This window comes from Artemia franciscana, chromosome 15 (assembly GCF_032884065.1).
Source record: "Artemia franciscana chromosome 15, ASM3288406v1, whole genome shotgun sequence".
In the NCBI taxonomy this organism is placed as follows: domain Eukaryota; kingdom Metazoa; phylum Arthropoda; class Branchiopoda; order Anostraca; family Artemiidae; genus Artemia; species Artemia franciscana.
The window spans coordinates 18,741,438-18,768,282 of record NC_088877.1 but is presented as its reverse complement, the minus strand read 5'-3'; the positions used below and the strand labels follow the sequence as shown (position 1 = coordinate 18,768,282).

The 26,845-nt window shown below is 35.2% G+C and overlaps 1 protein-coding gene across 2 annotated transcripts in view; it reads left to right on the top strand.

Annotated features, from left to right (window-relative positions):
- The window catches only part of LOC136036137 (oxysterol-binding protein 1-like), a 117,192-nt gene that overhangs the window by 64,616 nt on the left and 25,731 nt on the right, over positions 1-26,845 (top strand). For both annotated transcript variants that reach the window (XM_065718166.1, XM_065718165.1), the window contains exons 8-10: positions 11,472-11,657; positions 14,270-14,515; positions 23,374-23,521. In XM_065718166.1, the coding sequence (XP_065574238.1) occupies positions 11,472-11,657; positions 14,270-14,515; positions 23,374-23,521 (580 nt within the window). The remainder of the gene's footprint in view (positions 1-11,471; positions 11,658-14,269; positions 14,516-23,373; positions 23,522-26,845) is intronic.

The window sequence follows — 26,845 nt, the reverse complement described above, 5'->3', positions numbered from 1 at the left end:
CTAAATTTTGACTCTTTACCACAATTCTACTTTTTAAAACAATTAAAAGCTTTAGCGCAAAGAGCGAGGGATTGCGGAGGGGACAACCCATTTCATATACGGAATAATTTCTGTTCGTTTTAAGTTTTAATGTCGCTCCTTACTTTCAGCTAAAAAAATTAGTTTTTTTTATTTAATTTGCATACAGGCGGAATATCAATTTCCGCCTGTATGGTACAGTATGGTAGCAATTTCATTAACAAATGTGTTTCTGCGTGCTAACTTGAAGTTTGTTACGCAGAGATAGGAGCTTGAATGTGTTTCCTAGTGTCTTAGGCCTTGGATCCATTCCTGAAAATTTCACTCACCCAATTCAACTACTTTCCAATTTTATGGAACTGTGACATGGTATGGACACGTGTCCGATCCATACCACTTCCTCATTTTTTACTTGAAAATCTGAACTAAGGATTTTATTGGGAAGGGTACTAGTCTTCTTGAAATCTGGCTAAAATGTATGTTTTTCTGGAGAACTAGGTTATAATGTAAAACTTAGTCTATTAGCCTTATTTGAAAGCTTTTCAGGAACAGTAATAACTTTAATTTCCCTATTCTAAGTTACTTTTTTCTTACCCTTTCTGTATGATTAGGTTTTATAAAACTACAGCGTTGCAAATTTTTTTCGGGGCGTAAGTGTCAAAATGAGCAAAATAGGGACACCCAGTGGACCTTTAGCCCTACTTTTTTTTAGCGGTCCGTTCACGTGTTTCATCAAGTTTAAATTATTGGACAGGATTGCCATTCTGACAGGAAATCTGGCTAAAATGTATGTAGTATGCCTTGAGAACTATTATGTCAAACTTGTTTATTAGTCTAGCTTGAAATCAAGACCGTATCCAGGACGGGGGGGGTAGGGGTTAACGGGTTTGACCCCCCCCCCACGAATTTGTGTCTGACTCGTAAAAAATAACAAAAATCCATATAAACTAATTTTGATGCGTTTTGTAAAGATTTATGTAACCGCCCTCCTTCTCCGAAGAAAAATTCTGGATACGCCCTTGCTTGAAACTTCTTGATAAACATCCGAAACTTCGGTTTCCTTATTCTAAGTTACTTTTTTCTTGCCTTTTTTTGAAACCTTTGTTTTACAAAGAAGCTTTGCACGGTTGCCACTTTTGAGACCCAAACATCAAAATGAGCAAAAAAGGTAAGTTTAATTTTCCTCTAGAAAACTGGTCAGTGTAGATCTAGCAGCTTGGCTTAACACAAACTCAATGTCGAGACCTGTGTTTTTGCCATTCTGCTTATTTTTTTTTAGTGGTCGAGTCAAGCATCGGCTTTAGATTTTGGATAGGATTATCATTTTACAGAAAGAAAAGAAAAGGAGTATGCTATCGAAATGAATATTAATACTCAATGGCTAAGAAAAAACGAACCAGAAAACCGCAAGCAACGTTTTTATTAAGGCAAGAGTAAATAAACGATATTTTGTTAAAAAAAAACTCTTTCATTCCTGCTCCTTATTTATTTTTCTTTCTTTTGTTTAATTTTTGTTAGTTACATTTTTAAATCGGTATTGTTGATTCACAGGCGATAGTTTCTCGTGTTTGAGGAAACACGATACAAAGCTAAATTGCAATACTCGAATTTTTTCATTAATTCGGGCGAAACGTGAAGCCCTTTCCCCTCCATTTGTTAGGGATGCTTAACAAATAAATAGACAAAAAGAAGCTTTTTACATCGAATCAACAACTTTGTCAGAGCCTTTCCCTGGAAAAATCAATGGAAGACTTACCCAACTGGCTTGTCATGCTGGCTTAAGTCAGGTTGTCAGTGACCTTGATCAGCACCATCAGGGTCTGCACTAATACCAAACTTCGTATAATACTGTCTACGTGTCTTAAATTCTGGTAATGCCTATCCGGAAATTATAGTTAGAGAGGGGATAAAAAAAAAATGATTTGAGCAAAACCAGCTCCAACTTGTGAACTAACGGGATTTTCAGGCAGTTCGATCAGACCAAGTAGAACTCTGTCGAAACAGACTAGATTTAATGGGTTCTACTAGCCTTTACAGCCCTGGTTCTGTGTACTGACATTTCTCTCACTGAACGCGCAACTGAAAAGCACGTGGAGCATCTGAGTGTAGGAATCATTGCGCAGCTCATGACCATCCTTCTCCTGCGTTTTCTGTTACTCTTTTTGAAAATTTTCACTCATTTCGTACTAACGAAAACGAAAAATTGCATTATTGCTAGTTTCTGGCTATATTAAAGTGATATTTCACACAAAAGATTGAAAGATTGATTTCCTTTTTAATTTGAAAACGCTTCTTTAGCGTCATCTTGTCAATTATCAGCATACTCTTGACAATCCTGAACACGCGCACAGCTGTAGAAAATCTTTTTTGGTGTGCTATCTCTGTGATTCTGCTTTTGTCTTTTGTTTTGTGCTTGGGGGCTCAGTGGATAGAAGAAGTAGTTAACATTATAATTTTCAAGGACACAATAATTTTTCGTCGATTCTTTCATGTTATAGTTAATTTGTTGATGAGGTAAAATTAGTTTCTATTATCATTTGTAACCTAAAAAATCAGCAAAATTTATGTGTTGACTATCCAACAACTAAAATTTTCCTACGGCTGTTACGCATTGCTGGAGCCCAATTGCTTGTATTTTTTTTCAAACTTCGTGAAAGATGAGAAGACGGATAGATCATTATACCTTCATGTTAGAAAACATTGAGTGTCTGGGCCCAGAAATTGCACAAATAATGGTACCTCGGCACAATTTATGTTCCGATTTCCAAATCTGCTTGGGAAATCTGAAGCAGAACGAGATTTATGCGAAACAAAATTGAAGGTCATTAGAGCATTCTTCCTGAGAGAAATAATAATTTCACGCTATTGATTAGCCAAAATAGTTTGGAAAGAATCCAACTTCTGATGACCTTGAAGGAGTTCTGCACTGGAAAAGAAACGGTGTTCAAACTGCAGAATAATTTCAGAACTGAAGAATCTGCTTTACCAAAACCGCGCAGGGACCACTCTAGAGACAAAGGTTCAGTTTTTGTTATTTTTTTCCTTTATGTGTATCATTCTTATTTCTAATTTCACTTTTGATTTTATTCTTTTTGAATCAAAATAATTTTTTCATGATCTTTTTCTTACTCTCTATAGCTTTAGTTAGTTGGAAACGTTGCTCATAGCGTAAAGAAGTAGTTATAAATAAATCGATATTGACTATTTTTCATGGGGGGAAACATAAGAACTGCCTTAGCGTCCGTGACGTACTATTCGAGCGTTAAAAGGCCTGAACAGCTAAGTAACTTGTGCGGAAAACAATTAATTAATCTTGGTAATAGGGGTTATTAGGGTACCCACTTTGCTGTTTAAAGGTTGGTCGTAAGTCGTGGTTCCCAATCAATCCCAGCCATACGAGTGTCTATCAGCTGAAATTTAAACTGATTGCTAATTTGCATTGAATTACAAAACCTTTGTTCTTTGAGGCTATTTGTTAACTATTTGAAGCTGAAACTAAAATATGACTGTCCTAAAGCAAAACAGTACAAGTACGGTAGTAGTATTCCTGTATGCACTCCGAGTGCAGCCCTATCCCACTGTATTATTGGAGTTGCTAACCCCGCTTATAGTTCCTTTGGATACAACAAGAGCTCCGTCCCAATGTGCTATTGGAGACATCGGCTCTGTCGAGCATCTAGTATTACATAATCATTTCCGGTTGATAAAGAAATTTCTGGAACCGTTATTATCTGAGTTTTGTATGCCAATCATATTATTCAATAATCGAAAAGAGTTTGAAGCGACATGATATCCAATAAACGAAGTTTTGATATGGATTCTAATTTACAATTGGTAGAGATGTTTTTGTACTATAATGGTATCGAGCCGATTATTGATTTTAGATAATTAATTATGACTGCAACCTCCCAGGTATCATTATTGTAATGTAATGGCCCTGAGCACATCGGTTTTCCATTACCGGGCTTGCGCATGAGTTTGGGTTCCCACATTCTCATCCATCCACCAATGCTCCCTCCAAGGCCCCAGTGCACCCCTGCTATTTCAGTGAAACAATACAATACATTCTGTGACAGCCCTCACATCTGGTCATCTGAGACATGGATACTGTGACAGCCCATACTCCGATGTACTATTGGAGTTGCTAGCATCTTTTTGACATCATTCCAAGAATATGTATCCTGGTTTCTGAGAATTTCATGACAGGTTTCCGAGAATTTCAAGAATGATGCATTATCTGATATTGCGTAATCATTCATATTCTCAGTGTAATAATACAATACATCCTCTGACAACCCTCACATCTGGTCCTTTGAAATAACAAACAAGTTAACAATTCTATTAGCTTATAAGCAGTTTTCTATTGATCTTGTGAATTTTATGGTTTTTGGGGACCTAGAATTATTTTATTTTATTGTGACATAAAATTTTTTAGGGAATTTGAATTATTTTGGGACACCGAGAATTTCTTGGCATCTTTCCAAGAACTTCAAGAATGATGTATTATCTAGTATTCCGTAATCATTCCTGTTGTCAGTGAAACAATACAATTCATTCTGTGACATCCCTCACATCTGTTCTTCTGAGATAACAGCTGAGTCAACAATATTTTTAGCTTCTAAGCAGTTTTCCATTGATATTGTGAAATTTACGGTTTTTCTAAGCTGACTTGAAATTATTTATTTTTTAGACTTAAAATTTTTTGGAGACTTGTATATATGTTGTGGTATGTTTCCGAGAATTTCAAGAATGATGCGTTATCTGGTATTACGTAGTTATTCATTTTGTCAGAGAAACAATACAATACATTATGTGACAGCCCTCACATCTGGTCTTTTGAGACACAGATGCTATGGCAGCCCATACTCCGATATACTATTGGAGTTGCTAACTCGTTTTTTGGTATAATTCCAAGAATATGCATCCTGATTTCCGAGAATTTATTGGTATGTTTCCAAGATTTTCAAGAATGATGTGTTATCTGGTATTGTGTTATCATTCATGTTGTCAGTGAAACAATACAATACATCCTGTGGACAACCCTCACGTCTGGTCTTTTGTGGTAAAAACTGAATCAACCACATTTTTGACTTCTAAGAAGTTTTCCAATGATTTTATGAAAATTTAGTTTTTTTTGGGTCTTAGAAGTCAAAAAGACCCTAGAAGTTAAAAAACTTCAAAGTTAAGACAAAATTTGACGTTCGAAAGAGGGGGATGGGGTGGTATTGAGGTCCTGAAGGGGGACTCCGGGCCCTGGTGGGGGTCCTGGATAGGACTGTGGGGACCCAAAACCGATGTACTCAGGGCCATTACATTACAATAATTGTACCTGGTCAGTTGTAGTCATAATCAATTATCAATAATCAATAATAAGCTCGATACCATTATAGTACAAAAAGATCTCTACCAATTTTATGTTAGAATCTATATCCGGACTAGTCCTAATCCGGACTAGGTGAAATAAAAAATAGTCGCTTCCCCAATTCGACCATCTTGGGGGGTTGGGCGGGGGTGTGGAGGGACGGTTAATTCGGAAAAATCAGAAAAATGAGGCAGTATTAACTTTCAAATGGTTGATGGGATCTTAATGAAATTTGATAATTAGAAGGACCTCGTGTTTCAGAGCTCTTATTTTAAACCCTGACCTGATACGGTGACATTGGGGGAAATAGGTGGGGGAAAGGGGAAATCTTGGAAAACGCTTAGAGTGGAGAGATTGGGATGAAACTTGGCGGGAAGAATAAGCACGAGTTCTAGATACGTGATTGAAATAACCTGCCTGCATCCGCTCTCTTTGGGGGAGTTGGGGAGGGATTTCCAGTGCTTTGGCTAGTTCGGTGCTTTTGGACCTGCTAGGACGATGAAAGTTGGTAGGTGTGTTAGAGATCTGCATAAATTGACTTGATAACAGTCGTTTCCCCGATTCGACCATCTGGGAGGGGGTTAAGGGAGGATAATCGTGAAAATTGATGTATGTTTGTCTTAAGAATGGGTAAGCGTATCTTAATGAAAGTTAATATATAGAAAGATCTCATGTATCAGATGCTCCATTTTCAATTTGGATCGGATCCTGGGTCATTGGGGTGGATGAGGGAAGCGGAATTCTCGGAAACTGGAAATCTTGGAAAACGTTTAGAGTGGGGAAATTGGGATGAAACTTGATGGGAAGAATAAGCACAAGTTCTAGATACGTGATTGACACAACCGGACCGATTCGATCTCTTTGGGGGAGTTGGGGGAGAAATCCAGTGTTTTGGAGATTTCAGTGCTTCTAGACGAACAGCAGAGTCCATAACTCAAGTACCGAGTCTTATTTTAGGTTTCGACTTCTTCACAAGTACCATATGAGCTCTTGGCTCTTCTGACCCACCACAAGTGCCATATGAGCTCTTGGATCTTGTTATGATCACACCTGAGTGTACGCTTTAAAGAACAGTAACTACTTTTAGGGCGACCATTTGGACAGCGGATTTAACCAGTTCATTTCCTTGAAATTTTCCGTCACATTAAGCTTTTGAGGCAAACAATGTTATAAGGGTATAGACGTGAGAAAGTAGTGTTACATTTTGCACCAGAGCCTATAACTTAAAACGTTTTTTCTTTTTTTTTTGCTGGTTTTGACTTTTTGTTTACTCTTATTTTTTCCGTGAAAAAAAAAACATGATCACCTTTGAATAAGTGAAAAAGCCAACAAAGTGATTGAGTATTCTTTGACGTAACATCTCTTTATGTTACGGAATGAAATCTTTGGAAAATCAAGCTTATGCATGGCTTCCAGAATTCAGTCTTCTTATCTATATTTACAATACAGTCAAGTATTGTGTCGTCATTTCCTATGGCTTCATTTTTATATAGTACGTACAATTATGTAAGACCGCAGGTAATGCTACATTTTTTTTTTTTTTTTTTTTTTTTTTTTTTTTTTTTTTTTTTTTTTTTTTTTTTTTTTTTTTTTTTTTTGTCAAAGTTGTGGCTAACCTCCTCTAACTCCCTTGAATTTAATATAACTATGAATATTTGATTGGAGAATGAATGTCTACGAGAGACATTTTTACAACTTTTCACCTCTTTTTAAAGGAACTGTGAGAGGCTTTGGTTTTTGGACTGAAGGATATATCAACTTTCGTGCTATTCAAGTCCACTAATCTATTGTGATCTTTAACAAACTATCAGGGGACTGTATTTAAAAGAAAAGAGGAAGACAACATGGTTGGTCCATTGTTTGTAATAGGAAACAAATCGTTGGTTCGTGTACAACATTTACCCCTTCTCCTTCCCAAAGACACTGAGCTCTCATGAAATTGGGAAAATATTATTTTAGGTAAACAAATTCTTCAGAAATTGGTCTACGGCACAAGCAAATACACGAAAAGGCGTTTTTTATCATATATCTCCATACCGTTCTTACTTCTAAGGTCATAAAAGTAGTCGGTGGAAATATGTCCTTTCTTGAACACAATTTGAAATTTCGCCGGCTTAAATTTTGGGGAACACTATGCCAAGAACAAAGAGAAGCATACTATGGTTGGGACATCTCATTTTTATTTTTTAAATTAAGACAAACAGGTCTTTAAAAATGTAATAAGAGGTGAGAGGAGAATGGGGACCCCTAGACCCTTTAAACAAAGGCCGAAGAGTTAATAACATAATTTGGCAGATAGTTAATGGGATTAAGTCCCAAAAATCAACAAAATTACAACTTAGTAAAGAGCCACTCATTGGAAAATCTTTTTCGATTCACTAATTAGCTTTTAATTGGATGTAAAGATAGGCATTTTGCAAGAAATTACCAAAACTATCTATATGCAGTTCTAAAAAAGAATTTCTTGCTTATATCATCGAACAAATCTAAAACCTTCAATTAGGATTAACTAGATATCCGGTAAACTCAAAAGATCGGCAGTGGGTTTGAAATGAATAAAATAATCTGGGAGCCGGCGTTTACCCCCCCCCCCCCGGAAAATACCACCTCGCGGCTTGCCGGTCTCCAATCACTTTTGACTTTTTAAAAAAGGACTAGAATTCTCAATTTCTGTTCGAAAGAGCACCCTTTGAAGTTTCAGTGACCATGAGGTAGAGCTGGGGATGAAGAAGAGGAAGTTCCCTTCCTATACGGGAAAAATCTGCTTATTTTGGGGTCTAATGTTACTCTTTACTTTCATAGTACCAGCGTAGACTATAAATATTCCCTGAAATCAAGAGGGATGAAATATCATTTTCTCATTTTTAATGTGTAAAACCCCCAGAAAAAATAACCACTCAAACAAAAGTTCTGGATACGGCCCTAGGAATTATATATTAATTTCTACCTCCGCTATCCCCTCGTCTCTCCCTTAGAACTAATTCTATATTTATCTGAAGGCTCAAAGGGAGTTGGGATGTTTTGGTATTAAAATGCACTCTTTCTCTTTGTGGCGTCTCCCTCTCTCCCTAACTACAAAACAATCATAGAACCCCATTGTAGAGGTATATAACCCATATATGCAAATATTTGAATTGTAAATCAACAGAGAATTTGCCTAAGACAGTGAAACTTGTTTAGCCTTAAAACTAATTTGGCTAGTTTGGAAGTGAAGGAGGCGCCTTAAAGGGTCCATTTAAATGCCAGAACATCCCAACTCTCATTGAGCCTTATGATAAATACAGAATTAGTTCTAAGAAAGAGACAAGGTGAGATTGCAGGTAGAAATTGATTTATAATCCCCTGTATTTAATTCAGGACTTTTGATTGTTTTTTTTTAGGGGTGGGGAAATTAAAAACGCATCAAAATGTGGAATCGATGTTTAATCCGTCTTGATTTCTCTGAGTATTTCTGGTTTACGCTGTTATTACGAAAGAAAAGAGTAACATTAAACCCCAAAATGAGCAGAATGTATTCCATATGGGAGGGAGGCTGCCCCCTCCTCATTCTCACCTTCGCCTCATGGTCGTAGAAACTTTGGAGGATGCTAATTCGATCAGAAATTGAGAGTTCTAGTTCTTTTTTTATAAGTCATGTGATTGGAAATCAACCAGCCGAGGGGCGAATTTTTGTTTGGGGGGGGGGAGGGGTAAACGCCTAGACCCAACTCATCCATCCTCATTGACAAGAAATAATCTCTGGATGCCTAAACATTTTTTTTTATCATACTTGTTTCAGAATCTGCAGATATCCCTTCTTTTCTCAATAATGGTTCATAGTATGACAATTTTATTGTTTCATAAATGAATGATCATTTAACCTTGGCTCTGTTACGAAGCGCTTCTAGAAATTTATTTGCTAAACAAAAAGTAATATGCACAGTTTGAGTAGTGTAGCTAATGCCTTTGTTGACTTTCGCACTGAAGTATTCCGGATTGATCAATAAGTAGCCCAGTATTGGCATTCAGGGCATTTCTCACTTTTTCCCAATTTGAGGCAAGTCGTGAGCTTTGATACGAACACGATGATCTGCTGAAGACTTTTTTTTCTTTAGTGACGTCCTTCAGTTTATTCTCTAATTTATTCGTCCTTTTGCTTATAAGCAAAGTAGTTCTAATATATATAGTCACTGGTAAATATAAACGACCAAATAAATACGTTGTAATATTCTAACTCTGTAGCTAAATAGTTTTTCTGCATTATTGAGGGATTTGTTAACAGTCAATTTATCTTACACCACTGTATTTGTCAAGTTTATTGGAAACAGCCTTTTTCAAATCATCCTTTAAATTAGTTTAAATTACCGATACGGTAAATTTAGATAAGACAGTACTTTTATCGGTGTAAATTATTTTGTAATCGCTTATTCACTCTTCAGTTGGAATAATTGATAAAATCTATCACGGTCAAAGATTTTAATATCATATTATTTTAAAACCTTTGACACCATTTTTCGTAACGAATAAATTGAATCTTAAAATCTGGTTTAGATTTTTACGTTAAAGAACTTGTTAGAGTGAAAACTGGCGCTCGTTTAAAAATAATCACCGATACCATCTAGCATTTGGTGTTCTTAATATTTTTTTGAATTTTCGTAATTGTTTTTTTTTTTTTTTTGAAACTGACATTAGACGCTTATGACTACACTAATATTTCCTATTTTATTAGTTTTGTTTTATTACTCTAAAAATTACACCAGAAATGCCAATTGCACTAGAAAAATGCCCAGATGGCGTTGGTGTTTCTATAACACTAGTGCTAGTTTCCACTTTTATAAGCTACCATACTAAATTCTGACTTCATATTTCTTTCCTTTTCCATCATTTTGATAAAAAACATAGAAAAGAAAAAACTTTTCCAAGTCTCTTACTTTAAAAAAAATACGATAGCTCCTGTTAAAACTCTGATTTAATGTTTAGGCTGTGTAAAAAAAATCGTGAAGAATAATTACACGGTATTAAATATGATTAGTTGTATTTAACTTTGAAAAGAATAGAATTTGTCGAATACAAAGATTTTCCTGAATTGTGTGTGAACAAAGTTGCAAATAACAAAAAAAAAATCAAAGATTTTTTTTTGTGCAAAAAATTTACGAAAATTAAGATATTTGACTACAATTTTTTTTAAATCAGCCGAAAAGTTTCTTTCCAAGTCACATATAATTGCTCAAGGATGCAAATTAATTTTTGAATTTGTTGCACAATGTGACAAATGAGTTTGTTGTTTGTATAAACCAACGTGAAAGCGCAACTAAATAAACAAAGGCTTGTGGTTTTGGCATACCAAAAACTATAAATATAATAAGATCTTAGGTCATAATTTCTTAAAAATGTCATAATTCATAGTAGAATGAACACCTAATAAACAATTTTCACGCAGTGTGCCTTGTTGTAGCGGGGTGTGCCTTTCAAAACTGGGCCAGTGTTTTCTGCATGGCCAGGAGATTTTGAAAAAATAAATTATTTGAAAGAAGAAGGGTGAACTTTAGCTTGCCGCATCTTCATCGAAACGATTGAATGTACACTTTGATTAATTTGAGCATTTTTGAGGCTAGCTATGTTTTCCGAAATTTCTGTTATTCGTCCTACTTGAGTTTTTCACCTGTTATTAGAACTATTTTTACCTTGTTCAGTTTTCATTGTTCTTTTTTTTTATAAGCAAGGGGAGGGTCCTTTCCTTATTACGAATTATAAAGCCTGTCGATTATTTCTATAATTTTTTTGATTTTCGTACGACACGCAACATGTCTGTTTTTCGTAAGATCCTCCTCCTGTGAAACACATTACTACATATGTGCCTGCCTGAACCGTAGATATTCTGAACACTAGGCTGACTTGTTATGCATCAAAATCATACTTTATTTTGTCTTAATTTTTTTTTGTTTCTGCAGTTTTTTTCTCGATATTTTAATTTATACATAGCAAACTGGGAAGGAGGCAGAGGGACAAATTATACAAACAAAAGATCCAGTAAGATTTTTCTGGTATTAGTAGTTTGCTAGCACCAATTTTAGTATTAACGAGCATTCAAATGTTTTGTTTCTTTTTCCAGGCAGCCGCAGAAGATGTAGCTGTGTCGAATGGCACTGTTGCCCCTGTTACATCTAGCTCAGCTATGCCAGCTGCCAAAAAACGGCAAAGAAGGACTCGAATACCTGACAAGCCATACAAGCCCTTAAACTTATGGAGTATAATGAGGAACTGTATAGGAAAAGAATTGACGAAAATCCCCATGCCAGTATGTGAAATATCTAGAAGATGTTAACTATTATTATTATTATGAGCGAACGAAAAAACAGAGTTGAGCTTCTGACTACAAAGGTCCCTTGCTTCCACATAAGATATTAGTTTATATTTTCATCAATGATATATTGACATTTGTGTTGGTTTTCGTTGGCCTTAAGCTAAAGACTATGAAAATAATAGGACTTCACAATCTAGTTGGTCTCTGAGAGCAAAACCATCAACAGCCTCTAGCTATTTGGAGCAAAAATCTAAGTAATTATTGACCTATTAGTGGTATCTAACCCTTTTATCAAATTTCGAAATTTCGTGTTGACAAAATCGTCATTAACCAAAATGTTGTTGGGAGGGCTGAAGGCAGGGAATGGCAATGAAATTCATTAATTGCTTGGGCATTTTTACTTTTTTTAGTAATAATGAGCAGAATGTCTAGTTGTTTACAGGAATGTTAATTTTGTTTAACTGCATAATTTACTTGATTTTAAATTGACTTTCGTTTTTTTGGAATTCGATATTGAGTTTATACTCATTTGTATGTTTTTACAGACTGTTGTAACACAACAAGGGAAGGTATGGAAAAAAATTCCAAAGATGCCAGTAGCAGAATTCGACTCCATTCTAAACGCTGTCGGCACTTTAGCAGCACAACTTGTGTTCTGATAGCTTTTCTTTAAGCAAAAAGTATTTCTACATATAAAAATGGTATTTTCTGATAAAATCTGCCAACAAATATGAAAAATGCCAAAACTACCCCACTTTTTGCACGGCGGAAGGAGGGAGGGTCTCCCTTCTCCTGTTATGTTCGGGTCGCCAACGAGCTAGAATATATAATAGATACAAGAAATAATTTTAAGTAATATTTTAAGCTACGAACGGTAGTATGTGTACAATTTTGAGTTCTGATAATTTTGCGCTCATGCCTAGTTTAGGGAATTTTGTTCCGATGGACCATGGTAGATTAAAATCAGAGAGGATGAGAAATCCTTGCCGAATAATTAGCTCCGGATTGAGACGTTGCGGCCCAATAGCTGCTTGAATAACTTAATTCTTTCTCCTATGATAAACAATATATGTGATAAGTCTTTTTCTTGTGGATTACTACTAAATATTGTCTGAATCAACTCTAAGTATCTCTCTGAGCTTGTGAAACTGTCCATTATGGTTTTATCAGATTTAATAATATTTGCTTCCTTGTTGTTATTTCTATCTATTTCATATCCATTCTGGGTGGTTGTATGGAGTTACTATTCCTTCAACGATAAATCCCCCTCCCTTCTTTTTTTTACCAAACTAAAGGCCTTTGCCAATAGTTGCAACTCTAACAAACAATTTTTGCCATCAGTTAATATTCCAAAAATTTTCTTCTTTGAAAATGGTTTTGCATGTCTTGCATAAAATTGTTTTCTCTATGTCAGCGTCCACAGAGAAGGTTAAAGGTGCCTGTCCTCTTTGGGAGTCTAAAAACGCAAATATCTTCGAATTATATTCGAAATATTGCAGTTTTATGGCAGAATCGTTTTGACCCTTGCCTTCTCCCAAAAATATGTATGTTTTTCATACATATTATGTATATGTATGTTTTTCATATATACCCTCTACCATACATGCCCTCATATACCTTTATCAACATTGTAGTTATGATAAGATAATGTTATTTTTTCTCAAAATAGCACTCACAGTCAATCATTACCAAAATCACTTTTTTCGTAAAAAAAAACTACAAATTAAAAATTGATGAAAGTGCTCAAATTTGTTTGTGCACTATCTCTGAGCTTTTATTTGATTGTGTTCAGTGACGCAATGGAAACATAGTGAATTATTTTGTAATTACTGAGAGTTATGTCCTTTTGACAAAGTAGTATTTGTAAAATACCTATTGAGGTTGTATTTAGTGCTGTTTTTATTGAAAATAATAACTGAAAAGTGCCAGTATCAATAACAGCTTCAAAAAGTTTCATAAAACGGGTTAAATTTGAGAAGGGGTTGATACAAAACTATTTTTGAGTAAACTATTTTGAAAACTATATATTATAAAACTATTTTGAGTAAAGGTTTACTCATACGAAAGCTTTCGGTGTAATAATTGAAATAAGATTATATACTCATCTCATTTTTCTTCTTCTTCTTATGAAAAGTACCTGGAATCCTAAACGGGCTCCTCCTGGCTTCCAACTGTACTTTTTCACATTCGTAATACATTGCACAAAATATATAGTACAACATGGAAATACAATGTAAGACATAATCCATAATTTGATTGGCTTGTGGAAAGTGCAAGTACTCAAGCTGCCTGTTCCCCGCAGTTTATGACCTACAGGCCGGCTGGTACCGATACGGCCGTTTCTGCGAGCTTAAACTCTCTTGTGCACAAGTTTACAATTGATGCAATAAACACAAAATAAATCCAGTAATGATGAATCGTGCAGGGGTATTTAAACCATCCGGTACTGTTGGATGGGTACTCTATTTGAGTTGTCTCTTGGCGCGCGTTAGTGCTGAGAAATAACCTTCTAGGGTATTAAAAACGCACATCTGATTTTTACTCTGTATCATGACGAATTTCTAAGTCTTACAATTCTTATTTTCTCCAGAGTATCTTTTTTTCAGGTTAATTTCTCTGAACCCCTATCTATGTTGCAAAGATTAGTTGAAGATTATGAATACAGTGAGATATTGGATAAAGCTGCCATGGCGTCAGATAGTTGTGAGCAACTTGCGTACGTAGCTGCTTTTACTGTTTCCAGCTATGCGACGACTAGTAATCGGACAGCAAAGCCCTTTAACCCGTTACTCGGTGAAACATACGAGTTAGACAGAACTGATGACCTTGGATGGAAGTGTATCTCGGAACAGGTATTGTAGCATAGAAATCTAGCGATAAAAACCAGAAAGAGCATTGACACTTCCGGCTAAAAAAGAAATCCCTTTTGTGTCAATGTTAGTATCTTGGGCAGAGGTCTTAGACCTTTTTTTGATACATCGGTCAAAGCTTAATGATTTTTGAGTCATCATTGTAAGTCTTTAAATATAATCGTTTCTAAAATAAGACATTCGAAGAACTAAAAAAAAAATTGACACTGGGTTCACTGGGTTCAATTCAGCAGTGTTTGGTAGACTTTGTCTAAGTCTAAGTTATTGCAAATCTAAATTATTGATATATTTCTTTGTAAATTTCCTGGCAGATCGATATATGTCGTCAGATTTCTTGTTACAAAACAAAAGGAAAAAGAGAAGAAAATGATTGCACTTAGGATATGATTTATAACATCTCTAAACTAAAAAAGGCACCGTCAAAATTGAAAATCCCCAAAAAGTCAGTCCAGAATTGAGAAAGTAACTCGCAAACAATTTCTAAATGTAAAGTTCATGCCAATAAGTGACACAGTTTTACAGATGGTCAATCACTAGGTTTAAGACTAATAGCTATACATGAGCTTGACGAAATAAAATCTTGGAAAATTAGTTGGAACAGGGTTGTTTAGTTTTGAATTTTTTGCATGTATTACATTGGTAATCGAAATATTTGGCACGAGAAATTTGCGTATCGTTTTATTCTGAAAGTTTTTTATTATGCTGAAATTGAAAATTTAATTATCGTTTTCTGTTGCCATATTTTTTTACGTGCCATTTTTTTTTTGTCCGCTTCTTTTTGTGAACTTTGGGTATTCTTGCTAAACCCATTGTTTTTAAAAATTTCCTAAAACGGCAGTTTTTCTTTCTTGTATCAAACGTTCCTTGCGTAATATTTCTTTCCTTTTTTCTTCTTAAAAAATAAAAATAAAAATTTGAAATGGTGACCATATAAAAATCAAATCTGTATTCGTTTTTTTTTTTTTTTTTTTTTTTTTTTTTTTTTTTTTTTTTTTTTTTTTTTTTTTTTTTTTTTTTTTTTTTTTTTTTTTTTTTTTTTTTTTTTAATCGAGATCACCAAATCAAGATCGCCAATTTTGTAAAAAGAAATGTTCAAACATACAAATATCGTCATCGACAATTAAAGGACGTTCAAGACAAGTAATGATAATTTAGGTGACGAACTAATTATAATCAATGGTTAAAACATGTGAAATGCCATAATTTCAACTTCCTTTAATTAATTGTATTTTTTTTTCAAAGTGCTAGAAAAATAATGGGAATCATTAAAATAAGTCGACAAGTCTGATATATCTGGTCAATTCTATAGTAGGGTTCTGTAATGTGAATTAATAAAATAGAATCATCCCATTTCTTTAATGTATATGAACACATTATAAATCGCTAAGTAATCCTAATGATCAACGATTTGCATGGGTGCCCATAAGCTGAATTTTAGGGGTGGGTCTTACCTGGTCTAATCGGTATTTCCAATTATGTATTGTATAAATCCCATAAAAAATATAGAAATATAAGGCAGCGTCATTCAGCCTGGGGTACTGGTGCCCCTGCCCCCCTCCTTTTATGGGTGCCCATGACGATTTGTCTCTAGGATTGGGTAAAAAAAAATAATTTAAAAAATGCTCTGCTTAATTTAAATTAATCTGCAGATTAAAATTAATCTGCTTACCCCGAAAATTGTTCGAGCTAAGTTTATGGAAAATAATAAAAGAAAATTAACGAGTCGTTTTTATTACCGCCCCCCCCCCTATTACAATTAACCAGCAAGACGTAGATTAATATTTAATAACTAACAACGAGTAGAAGGAAAAGGGTAGACTTAAAAAAAAAAAAAAAAAAAAAAAAAAAAAAAAAAAAAAAAAAAAAAAAAAAAAAAAAAAAAAAAAAAAAAAAAAAAAAAAAAAAAAAAAAAAAAAAAAAAAAAAAAAAAAAAAAAAAAAAACGTAACAAGCGTATTCACATGAAAGTAGAATTTTACGTTAAATTCAAAACGAATACAAATAATATGCCTACTGTCACGCCTATAAGTCGTGATAGTGACTAAGAAAATTTTGAAGTTTTTCCTAAGCGTTTTCTGCTTTTAGATTCGTTTTACCCTATACATGTGCCCAATAAATTGCAACTGATAAAAAATAAAACAAATTTGTGCCTATTTTGGTTGTCATAAATCAATACGGCAATTTATTTCCAATAGTTTTGTCTTCATTAAGGTACCCGTGTCCATTAAGATATATATGTCCTATGTCTATATGTCCATTAAGTTTAAGCCAATCGGAGAAAATAAAATTTGTTGGCCCAGTTTCAGGTGCCTCATACCGACGAACTTTAATACTTTGTCTTCATTGAGCTCTGACCAACCCTGTCTTCATGCTCTGTAAGTTTCACTGTTATAATAGACGAATCAAATTTAAAGCTTAGTGTTGGGGTTTACGAATCGATGCAGACAAATCAGCTTCAAGTTTTTTTCTATGCAAATTATGTTTGCTGATTTTAAATAAATTCTGTCTCAAGTAGGCTACTTATTGTATTGTTTGTTTACACTTTGGACTGGGAGTTCAGAGCAAGTTCAGTTTTGCATCGTTTTTTTTTTTTTTTTTTTTTTTTTTTTTTTTTTTTTTTTTTTTTTTTTTTTTTTTTTTTTTTTTTTTTTGTGTGTGTGTGCACAGATGGAGAATTTAAATTCGTTGAAGCACCGCTAATTTAAAGCACATTTCAAAGAAAAGTCACATTTGAATATACATGCTATATGCTATGTTGGTTCTGTAAAGGGTCCTCTTCTCTCTCTCTGCGTTCTCTTCATTAGAACATTACGGTAGCGTTGGCCTACAGTATAGGGTTCGACCGGTAGAGGATGTCAAGTGTCTCTAACTTTCATAAAGTTTGTGTGTCGAGTTTAAAAATGTTTATTTACATATATAATACATTAAATGTACACACGACGAGTACAGACACATAATAAGAACTGACTAAAATAATCTAAAACGTTGGCTTATATACACTGAAACAAGGAAACAAACATTGAAGCATGTGAGAGGAACTGACCTAGTTTAATCTGTCAGTTGCTACAAATACTCAGAATCTATAATACTAATGTAGTCACTCAGGAAGTAGGAATTTCAGAGAACTTAATTATGATTAGGAATTTAATCACACCATCTAACCCACTTTCACTACTTTCAAAGTTTACAGATTTTCCCCCGGGTTTTCAAAATCATTTTTTTCCAAAAAAAAATTATTTTCTATCCTCAAACAAAGGTACACTTAATAAAAACACAAAATAAAATACTGAACAACAGGACACAAGAAAATATTGTCCCAATTGACACTTTATTCATTTCACTTTATATTGTCACGCTCAGTTCGCACAGAATTCGCATAACTACTCCTAATAGAAAAAATTTGAACATCGAAAGATTATCTTTAAAAATAACTTATGTTTGAACAGAAGACCTAAAAAAAAAATATGATAATTTCAAATTTAAATAAAACAATGATTTTTTTTCTTTCTTTCACCAAAGCTTTAATTCTTCCAAAAGTATTCATTATATATAAAAAAGAAGTAAACTTGCCATTTGAGAAAAGTTACTACAAAGCCTTCACTTGCTATATTTATTTTTCTATATTCCCATCTCAAAGAAAGTGTTTCTTCTGTCTAGTTAATCAGCACAAAATCTATCTATCTCCTTCCCTCTATCTACCTGTCTATATCAATCCCTTACTATCTCTATATTAACCCTACTCTATTTATCTCTTAGTACTCTCTATAATAGCCTGGAGGCTTATTGCTTCTTTTCCTGTTACTTCTCCTAAAACTACTTGACTCTCCACTCGATCCTACTTCAACCTCTATCTCCCCTTTATCTAACTCTAAACTAGCCTGACTATGCTCTATTTGAATCTCCTGTTGTTCACTAGAAATGGAGCTATCCTCCCTTATCCCTGAAGGTACTGCTGGAGTCTCCACTGGACGCTGGTATACAGATGATCTTGAATCAACTCTACTAAGTCCACGATTCTCTAACTCTAATTCTACCATTTTTGATTCCTCTGACATTAATGTACTTGTTATTATTGGTTGGTCAAGACAATTTTGAACTACCAAAAGTTTCTGAACCGGACGTTGACGTAAGCTATAACCATTGCTACTTTGTCTTTAAATTTTAATCTACTAGCGACACTATTAGGGTTTTTGATCATATCTATTATTTTCTCAGGCACGGAACTCTTTTCCGCCCTATCGGCTGTTAATATCCCATGTACGGAACTCCTTTCCGCCATGTCAGCCACTAACTCCTCAGGTACGGAACTCTTTTCCGCCCTATCGGCTGTTAATATCCCATGTACGGAACTCCTTTCCGCCATGTCAGCCACTAACTCCTCAGGTAAGGAACTCTTTTCCGCCCTATCGGCTGTTAATATCCCATGTACGGAACTCAGGAAGTAGGAATTTCAGAGAACTTAATTATGATTAGGAATTTAATCACACCATCTAACCCACTTTCACTACTTTCAAAGTTTACAGTTCATAGACTATACGAGAGAAACAAACAAATATGGCTCCTGTTTTCTGATGTTATGAATCATCAAGGTAAATCCAAGGTACAAGGTATATCATCGGTATAACCTGATTTTCTTAATTTTTTTTTGTCTTCATCACGGTTCTCTCTACATGTATCCTCTCGAAATCTCTCATTCAGGCTTTCTGCTCTTTTTGTGGACACTGTTTAAGAAGGGGGACCATACCCAAAGATCAACATTTTTCTTGTACTCTAGAGCCCCTTGGTTCAGGGTCTTTCTCAGTCTGTTCAGAAAACTGGGTGTGTTGGCCCTTTTTGCGACCGAATTTCAGACCGTCAATATTTTGCGCTTTTTTGTGAATTGGGGATCCCTTGTCCCAAGGAATTTCAGATACAAGTTTGAAGCACAAAACAGGCTCCATTCTGAGGGGTCATATATCTTCAATCTGAACCTTTTTTATACATTAGGGTTCTCCTGGCCTATGAACTCGTGGATGTAATTTTCAAGCCGTTTGGGGAAGAAAGTTTTTTGTCTTATATTGGCATCCTCTTGGCCCAAGAACTTAAAGATTTAGGTTTTGACCTTTCCCAAAAATTAAAGTTTTGGGCCCTTTTTGGCTCCATGCTTGAAGGAACTTTGCCCCCAAACTATTTTTTTTTATAATATTAGTTCTCCCGTCACCCAAGGGGTCGCGGCTGCATATCTCAAAGTGATCCGGGACAAAAGGTATTTGGGCCATTTCCGGGCTCCCAAACGCACTCCCCCTTTAAATAAACATAACTGAGCCTCATAATCCAGATTCTTTGGCTTTGGGTTAGAAAATAAATCTTGGTCCTTTTCGGGCCACAATCTTGAGGGGCTCATCCTTCCAAAATAATTTTTTTCCTTAACATTAGAGTTCAATTGGTCAAAGACTTAAGGTTTTAGTTTTCAAGTCTTTAAAAAAAAAGTTATAGACGCTTTTTATGTCCTCATTTCCTGGTGAATCAACATCTTAGTTCTTTTTTTTTTGCTTGCGAATCAGAGTCCCCTTGATCAAATAACAGATCATAAGTCTTTATTTGGCCCTTTTTTGGGGGAATGAGTCTTTTTTCTCGTACATTAGTGTCTTCAGTGTCCAAGAACTGAAGTATTTAAGTTTTGAGCTGATAAGAAGTGTTTTTGTTTTTTTCAGTTCTGGGGGACCGTGCCCCTGAACAAATTTTGTTATATTTTGTTCCTCTTGCCCTGGAAACTCGTGACTGCAAGTTATAAAGTGACCAGATTTGATATCGAAGGGCAAGGCCATATCCAGGGAGGGTAGGGGGTTTGATCCCCCCAAAAAAATATTTGTCCGCCTCTTAAAAATGTAACAAAAATCAATATAAGCAAATTTTTATACATTTTTTTAGTTTTTTCGTGTAACCCCCTTCCGAAAAAAGCGAGTGGTTCCCAAAATCACCACGATCTTTTTGCCCACGCTCAGAATGCCAACAACTCAAAATGCCCACGATCTAAATGCCCACGATCTAAATGCCTACGACTCAAAATGCCCACGATTGGATAAATTTTAGTTTCGGTCCTTAATTGGGGATGAGACGAGGGGCTGCTCACTCCTCAAACCCGTGTACACCGGTTGCCGGTGCTGGGAGGGTGCCATTTCATTCTAGACAGGGTAAAAACTGACAAAAGTGGAAGATGCCTGGAATGAGTGTACACCTGGTGCCGGTGCCGGGAAGGTGCCTTTTTATCTCAGACATGGTAAAAACTGACAAAAGTGGAAGGTGCTGGGAGTTACTGGGTTGGTGAAAATAGTTGTTTTCTGTGTTTCTTGATCAGTTTAGAATTGTTTGCGTTCAAGTAAAGAAGCAATGTCGTATAAAATTGTACCGACATAGAAAGCAAAACCAGGAGATACAAATCCACCAATTAACTTGCATCATGAAGGTAAGAATGATTCTTTGATTAAAAATAACAGTTTTAGGATTGGTGCTTGGGATTTTACCCTGTCTAGAATGAAATGCCTCCGGCGCCTCTCGGCACCGGTACCCGGTGCACACGGGTTTGGGGAATGAGCAACCCCTCGTCTCATCCCCAATTAAGGACTGAAACCTAAAATTTATCCAATCGTTGGCATTTAGATTCGTTGACATTTTGAGTTGTTGGCATTTTGAGTCGTGTGCATTGTGATCGTGGGCATTTTGAGTGTTAGCCAAAAAACTTTTTGTAACCACCCTTCCTCCCCGAGAAAAAATCCTGGATACGGCTCTGTCGAAGGGGTAGTTTGGAGAGACGGGAGCTTAGAGATTTGCTGTCGATTATTTATTTTATAATCTCTTATACCATCCGAACAAGTATGTAAAGGGGACTATGTTTTGCCATTAATGGTTTTTGACAAGTGTTGTATTTCTCTTTCATTCTTCAGCATAGTATACCTCTCATTAACCTAGTTAGAAACCAAGTTTTTTCTTTTGTCTTCAGCGGACCACATAAACTGTAGGTATGGTTACGAATTTGACATTTGTCTAGATTAAATACAAATGTAGGCCCTTTATACACCAGTATAAAGATTGCCGAGCAACTTCAGGCATTTCCGGTTCTTTGCAATTCATTTGAAGTTTCGATAATATTCTTTGAAGAGAATTTAGGTCAGTTCCCAGTTGTATTCTAGCAAAACCTTTTTTTGAGGATTCTCAAAATTTCTTTTTGAAGAATTTAGTCTGTGAGGAAGGGGTAAAAAAAAAAAGCTACATGATATCAAAAGAATATAATACAAACTATTTTGAATATTCGCAAGCTACGCCCGATAGTCGGCTAGGACGTAAATAAATGAAGTAAAAATTGAATCAGCTCCGTCAGTTAGGATTATCCAATTCTACAATTTTTTATTTAACTTCATATCCAATTGTTGTTGTAACATTCCTCTCGAATTCTCATCCTTCAGTCTGTTAACGCCATAACTACCTGAAGAGTAGCCATACCTCCTAAAATTCAAATTTGCAAACTACTAGGCTAGACGATGATTTTTAGCTTAAACATCAGTCGCATTCCTTTATACCCTAGTGTCTTGAATCAAACTTGCCAATCTTTGATTTGCGACTTTCAAGTGATTTATCATTTTAGACAAATAAATATGTTTCCAGCTTAAAGTTTCACTTAACGAAAGAAAATGGCAATAACAATAAATATGGTAAATGGTAAGAAATACTTTTCATCAGTACGTCAGTAAAACAGGCCTTGGTGTATTTTAAAGAGAAAGATCGATAGTTTCTCCTTGTATGCCTTAGTAGTTGACAGCTAGTCCTTACTTCGTAAGTAGGATCATCCTCAAACATTTGATTGGGGAAAAGGAGTGGAATTGCTTTAGACCAGTATCTTAATCTATTCCTTTCGTTTGTCCGAAAATATCCTATCCTGATTTGCTTGGGTATATTTGGTTTCTGATTAGTGCCTATCAACAAGGTTACTGCATCTCGTGGAATAGTTTTTTTTTTGTACCTCAAAAGATAATTTTTGTTTTTACGTCCAAACTGAAATTTTCACTTCCTATATGATATATTTTGGACCAAAAGTCGCTTTCTAACTTCTTTCTTTTATGAAAACTTGGTCGGCATTCCCTGCGCATACAGAGAGCAGGACCGTATCCAGGTTTTTTTCAGACGAGGGGGGGGGTGCAAAAAACTTCGAAAAACGCATCAAAATTTGTTTATATTCATTTCTGCTATGTTTTTACAAGTCAGACAAACATTTTGGGGAGAGGGGTTCAACCCTTAACTTCCCTTTGGATATGACCTTGACGGAGCAACTATGTTATCCTCATAAAAATTATGTGTCACAGCGGACACTAATTTGAATTCTGTGAAAGGTCTTGAAGTTTGTCACGGAATGGAAACTGATGAATTCCTAAATATTCAGTTTAGTTAGTTCCATTTTTAATTTTTTTTTTTTGTCTTCATTAAATTTTAGTTATTTTGTTTATGTGATAAATCTGTACAGTGCTATCAGTATACTGATATATTCCGCAATCACTAGCTATACTTTAATATTTCAAAATTCATTTTAACTATATTTTCATTTTCCCTAGTATTTAGCTTTCCTAAAAAAAAAAAAAAAAAAAAAAAAAAAAAAAAAAAAAAAAAAAAAAAAAAAAAAAAATGAAAAAAAACGCCGAAGGAACCTCTGATCTTTTATATATTATACCTCAGCTGCCTTTTCGTTATTCTCAAAACAAGAGTATACTCATGAATATGCATTAAGGAAGTTGTTTTTCATCTTGTCGTGCTCTTGATATACCTTATATTGAAATCCGATGATGTAATCTTATCCTATTTCTTTTTCACCAGGTATCCCACCACCCACCTGTTGTTGCACAGCACTGCGAAAGCAAGAATTGGATCTGTCACCAGGAATTTTCGATGACTTCTAGCTTTAAAGGCAAATATTTACAAGTCAAACCCTTAGGGATGACTCATTTAACGTTTTTATCTAGTGGTAAGTTCTATTTTTATCTTATAGACACTGGATAGCCACTAAGGTTTTTAAGAAGGCAATAAAATGTTTTCTGGGTCGATTTGTTCAGTTAAATCTATGATTGGCTATTTGTCTGTTTTCCTTCCATTGGTTAATCTTTAGCCAATCAACTGTAAAGGTGTCAAATTATAAGACATAAGTTTCACAGGAAACACCAAAACTAAAAATAATTTGTTACACAGGCTTTTACACTATACAGGCTACACTGTTTTTTTCACACAGGTTTTTACTCTCTTTTTTGTCTTGAAAACAATGAAAAAAATTGCTTCACTTCCTGCTACTTTCCTGTGAGGGGAAAAAGGAAGAGATGGTGAACCTGTGAAAAATTAAAAATCCTTGAAGTGTTTCGAAAATTAACTGAAAGACTTTAAAACAGGCTGAATCGATCAGTTGAGCACTCGCAGCTCAAGAGGTTGAGCAAAAATCTTAGCTTAGGGACATTCAACGGTAGTCACCCAAAAAATTATCGATTTTAGGTGTTGTTTATAGTATTTTCAATAAATACACAATGACCTGTTTAAAGTTCATAAAGTTGCGATAATTTTTTAGTTAAAAATTTGAATATATTCATATGAATATTGATGAATAAGGTGCTTGTAACCCCTCACAAAAAAAATGGATTTTTTTTTATGGGAACGTTTTATGAGCTACAAAAATTGGCTTCTGTCTTTATAAGAATCGCTTTCTAGAGATTTTAACATAAACAATTTTCAACTTTATCTTTCGACTATGTGGTTCAAGCTAAGCACTTACAGTACTTGACAATTTTTGTTCATCGTTTTTAACTTTACTTTTGTAATTAATTCATGCATTAGTTGACCTAAAGGTTATTTTTTTTACACTCGTGTATTCTTTTATACAATATTATGTTTCCATTACAAACTGTAAGTAGATTTTATAAAATGGAAATCGGAAATAGGAAACATTACGTATTCTGTTATTTTTAATGATGTCAATGTAAAATGTGTGGAAACTTTTCACCTGAAATACTTCCCACTAAAATTACTTCCCTCCCCTCAAAATTATTTGACATTTTGAAAGCTCCACAAAAATTTCCTATTTTACATAGTTCCTACTAAACATTTATGTTCTTTGCATTAGCCATTTCTGAGTGTATTGTTCCCAAATAGCTCGGAAGTGGTAATTCAAAAGTATTGAGATATGCCTATCTCCTTATACTCTTCACGACGGATCGATTGGTTGTATCTATTTTCCTAAATCTTAATTGGTTCTCAGACATGTACTGAGAGATTCAAGGTACTCTGGCTGAGCTGTATCAAGTTGACACTTCAAACGAATTCGAAGCCCTTGAGATAGTGAAGGTGGGTGGAAGGTTTTCAAAAAGAATGTTCTTGCCGCTGCAACAAGCATTGTTGGAATGAGGTCTACTGCTGAGCAAATCCATACCATTGTATATTTGCCAGAGCTGTAGAACATTAAAGAAATTCATACATTGTCTTGGTTGATTTCCAATCTACCTTTGATACTGTCGACATACAGTAAATGTGGCTTATCCTTCAATCTGCTGGTGCGTTCACGAAAACTGTCAATCTCTTGAAAGAGCTCTTCAACAAAACAGAAATCCTGGCCATTATAAATGGTCAGTCCTTCTCGTGTTCTAGAATTAGAAATGTTGTTCAGCAAGATGGCGCTGCTGCACCCGAATTCTGCCACTATTTCATATAATATGCTCTCAACAAAACATTGCTGGTGCATTCATTTGTCATTGAATTTTCTGGAAGAGCTCTGTCGGATGTCGTCTTTCCTGACGATGCGATACTAATATCAGCTCTAATAGGGATTACAATTTTTATTAGACAGTGAAAGACAGTGATACAAATTCTGGATATTTCGATCACATACACAGCGACTGTCATAAGCAGAATTGAGTTCATCTGCTGATGAAGGGTGCTGTTTAAGTGATCGAAATATCCGGACTTTTTATTATTGTTTTTCACTGTCTAATAAAAGGATTTATCCCTATTTGAACTGTTATTTGTAGGTCATGGAAAGATAGTGTGGTCTCCAAAAATACCTACGAAGTGATACTAATAGGTGAAAGTCTCTCTAAGTTCAAAGCCGCGCTGGAAATGCTAGTGTCTGCTGCAGATAAGGTGGGTTTAATGTCAAACTGATCTAAGACCAAAATAAAGCATTTAATTATTGCACCATGCGGCCACATGACATATAATCTGTGGCCAGAATGTTTGAGATAGTCAAGCAGTTCACCTAACCTGGTTAAACTGTCTGCTCAAATGAAAATATAGATGCAGAGATGTCAGCAAGGGCGGCTAAGTCATAAGCCGTCTTTGGTTTTGTTCTGAGAAGAATAATCCGCGAATCCCAAATGAGTTGAATCAGCGAAGCTCGAATCATTCTGTCTCATTAGTCAGTGACATGGACCATGACCCAGACACAGATCACAGGAGCAGATATTATCCAGACGAAAAACCCCCACAAAATCGAACATGTTAAATGGTTTGACAACATATGCAACTTGGGGAGATTCTCCGATCCTTGAATTTGCTACCCTTATCTGAACAGTTTGAGTCTAGATGAAATTATTACCCCTATCTGAACAGTTTGAGTCTCGCTTGCTGCGTTAGTATGGTTATTTACTTCTTCTGTGCCTCAAACAGCTAGCTGACTCATCGTCAATTTTGACCCTATTACAAGCAGCTTGAATCACCCCAGAGGAAGAAATGTGAAAGAAACGTTATTCGCAGTCGATTAACTGCCCGAAGTGTTAATTCTAATAAAGTTCCAACCTTCCCCCAAGACAAACCAGTCTTGAGACGATTAATAGCGCTGATGTCTGGCTCTCTTTACGCTGTCGAGTAAGTCAAGTACAAAGAGGTCAAAAGTTTTATAAGTTTTATAAGAGGTCAGCGTTTTGTAAATTTTTTTGTAACTCCTCCCCCCCCCCCCCCCCACCTACAAAAATCCCGGATACAGCCTTGTTAGCCACCTAAGGGATAGATACAGGATCTTTTGTTATGGATGTTTGTTACCCTTTTTGGAAAACGGCCTAAACCATAGGGGACAGAGACACCCTTTATTGAGGGAGGGGCACAAAGAGCTATTTCCAAAGGCAGCCTCTATGAGTTTTTTTTTATATGTGAAATTAGCAGGAAAAGTAAAGCAGGTTTCGCCTGAATATTTTTTCGATAAATTCTCCAGAGTTACAAACATTTGAAAAGTGCTAAAAAAAAATAAGCGTACGCTCGATGAGCTTTGGCTCACAAACATAGCCCTTTGCAATGGATTTGATAAAAATCTATTAAT